Raw genomic sequence first — 6,000 nt, 5'->3', positions numbered from 1 at the left:
CGATGAAACCAACCGTGAATACAGAGCAGTCACAGGCGACAACTGTTCTACAACCGACAACAAGGTCAACGACGACAACTGCTGCAAGTACAACACAACTCACCACAGTGTCGTCCGAGCCCGTTACATCCTCCCCAGTTATTAGTCTGACCCGGCTGACCTCATCTCCACACCTGAGAACCACAACCCAGCCCTGGACCCCCTCAGCTCCTCGGTACAGACCGACTCCCCCCCGCCCTCTGAGCTGGAGAACGACAACACCCAGCAAGCCACCAGAGAAACCAGGTGAACATGTCTGGGATCAGTGGGTGTAACATGATTTGAATTCTATATCACACCACCGGTCGTAGTAGTGGCAGCACCCCCAACACCCTCATGATTCACACGCAGTCAAAACGCAAGCAGAGGTTATTTAAATCAACACAACTTCTTTACCTGAAAGCAGCAGCTTGATGAAAGTGAGTCTGATGTGTGAGTGTGAACATGAGAAAGTTTCCTCCTTCTCTCCCTGAACGTCTGTTCTCTGTGACTCTGCTGAGTGGGTTCCATCTCCTGTGAGAAGAACTGACTGAGAGTCAGCTTCAACTGTCACAACCAGCTCCAGTTGAAGAGTGAAGCTGGACTGAGATCAGTTAAAAAGACTGTGTGGTGTCTGAGTCTGTGTGTGTGTGAGTCTGTGTGTGTGTGTGTGTGTGTGTGTGTGTGTGTGTGTGTGTGTGTGTGTGTGTGTGTGTGTGTGTCTGTGTGTGGTGTGTGTGTGTGTGTGTGTGAGTCTGTGTGAGTCTGTGTCTGTGTGTGTGTGTGTGTGTGTGTGTGTGTGTGTGTGTGTGTGTGTGTGTTGTGTCTGTGTGTGTGTGTGTGTGTGTGTGTCTGTGTGTGAGTCTGTGTCTGAGTCTGTGTGTGTGTGAGTCTCTGTGTGTGTGTGTGTGTGTGTGTGTGTGTGTGTGTGTGTGTGTGTGTTGTGTGTGTGTGTGTGTGTGTGTGTGTGTGTGAGTGTGTGTGTGAAGTGTGTGTCTGTGTGTGTGTGTGTGTGTGTGTGTGTGTGTGTGTGTGTGTGTGTGTGTGTGTGTGTGTGTGTGTGTGTGAGAGTGTGTGTGTCTGTGTGTGTGTGTGTCTGTGTGTGTGTGTGTGTCTGTGTGTGTGTGTGTGTGTGTGTCTGTGTGTGTGTGTGTGTGTGTGTGTGTGTGTGTGTGTGTGTGTGTGTGTGTGTGTGTGTGTGTCTGTGTGTGTGTGTGTGTGTGTGTCTGTGTGTGTGTGTGTGTGTGTGTGTGTCTGTGGGTGGTGTGTGTGTGTGTGTGTGTGTCTGTGTGTGTGTGTGTGTGTGTGTGGTATGTGTGTCTGTGTGTGTGTGTGTGTGTCTGTGTGTGTGTGTGTGTGTGTGTGTGTGTGTCTGTGTGTGTGTGTGTGTGTGTCTGTGTGTGTGTGTGTGTGTGTGTGTGTGTGTGTGTGTGTGTGTGTGTGTGTGCAGAGCTGGAGGATCCATGCAAGAGGCTGAGATGGTAACCATGGTAACGCAGCACGGCCCCTTCATGTGAGGCTTTGATGTTTTTTTTTAAGCTGCAAAGGTTAAAAGCAAATTAAGGCCAAATATTCATGTTTAAATGTCGAGAGAGAAAAAGACTGAAGAGGTCGAATCCTTTCAGAGATAACGTCAGGACTCAAGTGCTTCAAAATAAAAACAGGGTTATCATTTTGAAGATGATGAATATTTAATAGAAGCAGAAAAGAATATTCATCAACACAGATGATGCAGGAAACTCCAAATGATATGATGTATGGATTATAGGACGTTAAAATGTGATAAAGACGTAAACATGTGTATTGGAAGAGATTCTTTAAACACGTAAAGGAGGATTTTTGACAATTTAAAATCAAAATGTTTTAATATGGACGTTTTAACAGAATGTATTTTAAAAAGATTTATTTATTGAGCAATAATCAATTTTCCAGATGTGAAACTTTGAACCGGTGCACATTTCAAATAAATGACCCTGAACACATGATGTCTCTGCTGTAAAGTTCACGTGCACACTTCCCAGCACAACCACTGGGTGGCAGTAACACCTCACCCTAGAAACCACGGCTGCTGCCCCCCCACTGAGTTCTGCCTAGCAACGAGCGGAGGGGCAGCAGCGTCCTCCGTGATTTGTCAGTGAGTCATTTGTGTGCAGAGAAGAGTGTTTGTCGCCAAGCTGCACAGCTCCCACACACACACACACACACACACACACACACACACACACACACACACACACACACACACACACACACACACACACACACACACACACACACGCGTTAGCTCATTGGCGGCTCTGAGTCTGAAATGAGATAAACAGCAACAGATTTGATTTAAAGGTTCAGTGTGTAGGATTTAGTGACATCTAGTGGTGAAGTGTTGTGTTGCAGCTGAATACCCCTCATCTCACACCCCCTTCCAAACATGACAGAGAACCTGTGGAAGCTCAGTTGTCATAGAAACTCAAAAGGTTTAGTTTGTCCAGTCTGAGCTACTGAAAAAAACATGGCTGCCTCCGTAGAGAGGACCTGCTCCTGATGTAAATATAAAGTATTTAAATATAAAGTATTTAAATATAAAGAATTTAAATATAAAGTATTTAAATATAAAGTATTTAAATATAAAGAATTTAAATATAAAGTATTTAAATATAAAGAATTTAAATATAAAGTATTTAAATATAAAGGGCCCATTCTAGGGTCAAGAAAACAACAATTCTTACAATTTAACAAAATATGGATAGGGAGTATACATTGTGGAGCAGCATCTGAAATCCTCATGTGAATCTGTCTTCTCTGGTAAGTAGGCGTCTGTGCACCTGCAGCTCAAAGTGGTGATTAGAAAGCTCCAGTGCTTCTTGGATGAGAATCTAAGGACAGCAGCTACATTATTATATATATATTCAAATCGCCACTTTAGACTTTCAGAGGTTAAATGTGTATTTGCTTTATCGTTCTAGGTGCAGACTAACCTGTGTGCTCGTCTTTAATCTCTGTGATGACCTTTTGAATGACCTTGGTTTTGTCTCGCAGAGCAGACAAACTCATTCAGCAGCTCGGAAGCTTTTTCTGAAGCTCGTTTGTGACTAACTCTGTGACGTCTCGCTCTGTCCGTCGAGAGGCTGTCCGTGGAGGAGGCCGGAGCAGGGCGGGGAGTCGGCGTCCAGCAGCACGACCACGGTCGGCGCTCACAAGCTGCAGCCCTGCGTCCTCGAGCTCTGCAAGTTCTTCTCGCAGTGTCTCTGCAGACCCGTCAGCCACAGGACACGCGCGACAAGGTTTTCACATCTAAACACGACAGTGCTGCAGAGTTAATCACATGTTGGGACGAATTTAAGTCAGAATCTGGATGTGTTGTTGTTGTGTTCCAGCTTCTGTGACGACAGCCACCTCTGGTATGAAACACACACGTCTGAGGTGTGTCGGCGCGTCAGGAGAGTCTCCTTCTCCAGAAGTGAGTGGAACCAGAGGAAGGTCCATGGGTCTGCTCCACATGAGAGCGTGAAGCTTTCTGAAGCTTCACTGGGACGTCACAGATCTGTTACATTTATACGTGTGTCTTTACTTCAACAGCATTGCAAAACATCAATTACACAACTTTATTATAATTATAATCAATACTAATACGGATATTTCAAATGCTGAAATTTAAGCTGATCAATAATTCCTAAGATGTCGTTATCAAACGCTTCCTGTGTTTTCTAACTAAAACGTACTTTTATGGATGAAGCCTAACTTCCACTATTCCTTTAATTTCAGGGGAAAATAAAACTAAAATTAGATAAGATGCTAAAACCTTCGTGGTTTTCTGATAGAAGAACTAAAATGTAAAGAGCTTTGATGAATGATGTTTCTTTTACAACAGAAAACAGATGAGGTAATTATGAAGCATCTGATCAATTCAATGTTTAACACGTGAGTCGTTTGTTTTTTAAGAGTGACAGTGACGGTTTCTGTTTCTCGGTGGAAGTCGTGTCAGCCCAGCTGTGAGTGTGAGTCAGAAATAATTGGGGAGCACACTTCCTCCCTCACCTGTACTGATGGGGACGTGTCGGCCATGTTGCTTGAAGCTGGTATCAGAGCTCATTACTGAGCAGCGTCTCTGCAGGAGCCCGTGAGCAGCCGCCGCCACGAATCCTCACAGCTAATGGGCTCAGGAGGTCACAGAGAGACGCCGCTCCCACAGCTTCTGACACGCCGATCATCCCACGCCGCTGATCCCACCGCCGGGCCGTGCCGCCGCATCAGGCCTCCTCCCGCCGCTAATTAGACCTCGTGTGTATTTTTAGAATCGGATTTTAGTGGAGTTTGATTTGAAATTGACATCAACGAGGCAAAGCCAAGTTATTTATATATATATTCATATATTCATATATAACACAGTTTAGATAAGAGTGTTTTACAGATGCATAGAAAAACATCCAAAATAAGACAAAAGCAAAATGATCGAAATACATTAAAAGTCATTATTATTTTCAAAAGGCAAAAACAAACAAAAACATAAAGTTCAGTCTGAACCTAAATATCAGTGATGACGAGAGGACGCACACATGAAGCTTCCGACTCAGGTCAGAAAACGAGATGAGACCCTGACTTCACTGAGCTCACACGTTCATCTGACTGAAGACAAACCGACTTCACCTGTCACACAGAAATAACATAAACGTGAGGGAAGCGTCAGAATGAAGCTGCAGCAAATGGAGCAGATGAAAATTAAAAGACTTTCACTTAGAATCAAAGTCAAAATGAAAACTGGATGAAATGAATCGTAGTCTGATATATCTTTTATTCGGAGCAGGATTGTGCAGCTCACAGGATTATTTTATACTTCTGTGAGTTTGTTATTTCAAAGATGAGCACATGAAAGAACTTGTCTCCTGTGTCACTGACCTGTTTGTCCTCCTTCTCCTCCTCCTCCTCCTCCTCCTCCTCCAGATCTGAAACAGAGATGCTTGACAAAGATGTGCAACAAACTGTGACCAGAGAGGAGTTGAACACAAAGAGCCGTTCATCATCACAGGAAGTGACTGGAACCACCGACGTGCAGCTGAGTTCGCTGCTGCAGCATCTGGAGGATGTGTGGACACAGTGTGACGGCGTCTTTCCCCCCAAACCTCCGACGATTCAGGAAACTGTTTACAACCGGTTCACATGTTGACATCACGACAGTCTGATCTACTTCTCAGGAACAAGAAGAAAAGACCATTTACTGAAGAAACTGGACTCTTGAAATGTTCTTGTCAGTTCTTCTTGTCCCTGTCGATCAGATGACACATGACTGTACTTTCTAAAAACATGACATCAGAGAGAAGTGGTGTGTGAAAGTGGAACAGACGACTGTTTGAACAGTCAAATTAAAACACTGGATATAAATCACGAGCTCGTCTCTGAACCCATGAATATTAAAACATACAGACACCAAATAAAGTTAATTCATGAAAACGCGGGAGACATATGAAATGAAATGAAATTCAGGTGAGAGGAAATATCTTATTTGAAATTGATCTATTTGAGCTTCACGTTGTATCTGAGACTCCTCCTCACTGTTGATATGACGTCACACGATGAGGATGAATGTTCAGTTGGGCTGTTCACAGGTTTTGATCTGTTCCATCTCAACCTGCTCTGGAACAGGTCGGGGGGGCAGCGTCAGTTACCATGGTGATCTATCCCCCGAGTCGAGCAGCGTCTGAAAACCCAGGATAAGATAAAGTCACTCGTTACAGCAGCAGACCGTCAGGATGAGCTGATGATTTGGATTCATATCGATCTTTTCTAGTCGTGATGACAGTTCAGCTCTTTACATTCACAGCCATCAGGGGAAATTCAGCATCTTGTGAAACGGGGAGATCAAACCGCAGACCTTCTGGTTAGTGGACAACCCGCTCTACCTCCTGAGCCTCAGCCATCCTGCACAAGAGAACATGTGAAAGTATACAAATAGAATCAAATAGGCAAAAACTGAGAATATTCACATTTCAC

At 44.2% G+C, this 6,000-nt stretch overlaps 1 protein-coding gene across 1 annotated transcript in view; it reads left to right on the top strand.

Annotated features, from left to right (window-relative positions):
* The window catches only part of LOC124854447 (HERV-H LTR-associating protein 1), a 16,732-nt gene extending 11,735 nt beyond the window's left edge, over positions 1 to 4,997 (top strand). Inside the window, exons 13-16 of the mRNA XM_047341877.1 lie at positions 192 to 285; positions 3,138 to 3,296; positions 3,390 to 3,472; positions 4,954 to 4,997. Coding sequence (XP_047197833.1) covers positions 192 to 285; positions 3,138 to 3,296; positions 3,390 to 3,472; positions 4,954 to 4,997 — 380 coding nt within the window. The remainder of the gene's footprint in view (positions 1 to 191; positions 286 to 3,137; positions 3,297 to 3,389; positions 3,473 to 4,953) is intronic.
* Positions 4,998 to 6,000: the final 1,003 nt, after the last annotated feature.

This window comes from Hippoglossus stenolepis, chromosome 11, assembly GCF_022539355.2.
Source record: "Hippoglossus stenolepis isolate QCI-W04-F060 chromosome 11, HSTE1.2, whole genome shotgun sequence".
Taxonomy (NCBI): Eukaryota; Metazoa; Chordata; class Actinopteri; order Pleuronectiformes; family Pleuronectidae; genus Hippoglossus; species Hippoglossus stenolepis.
The sequence above is the reverse complement of the archived record's forward strand: the minus strand, read 5'-3'. Positions and strand labels throughout refer to the sequence as shown.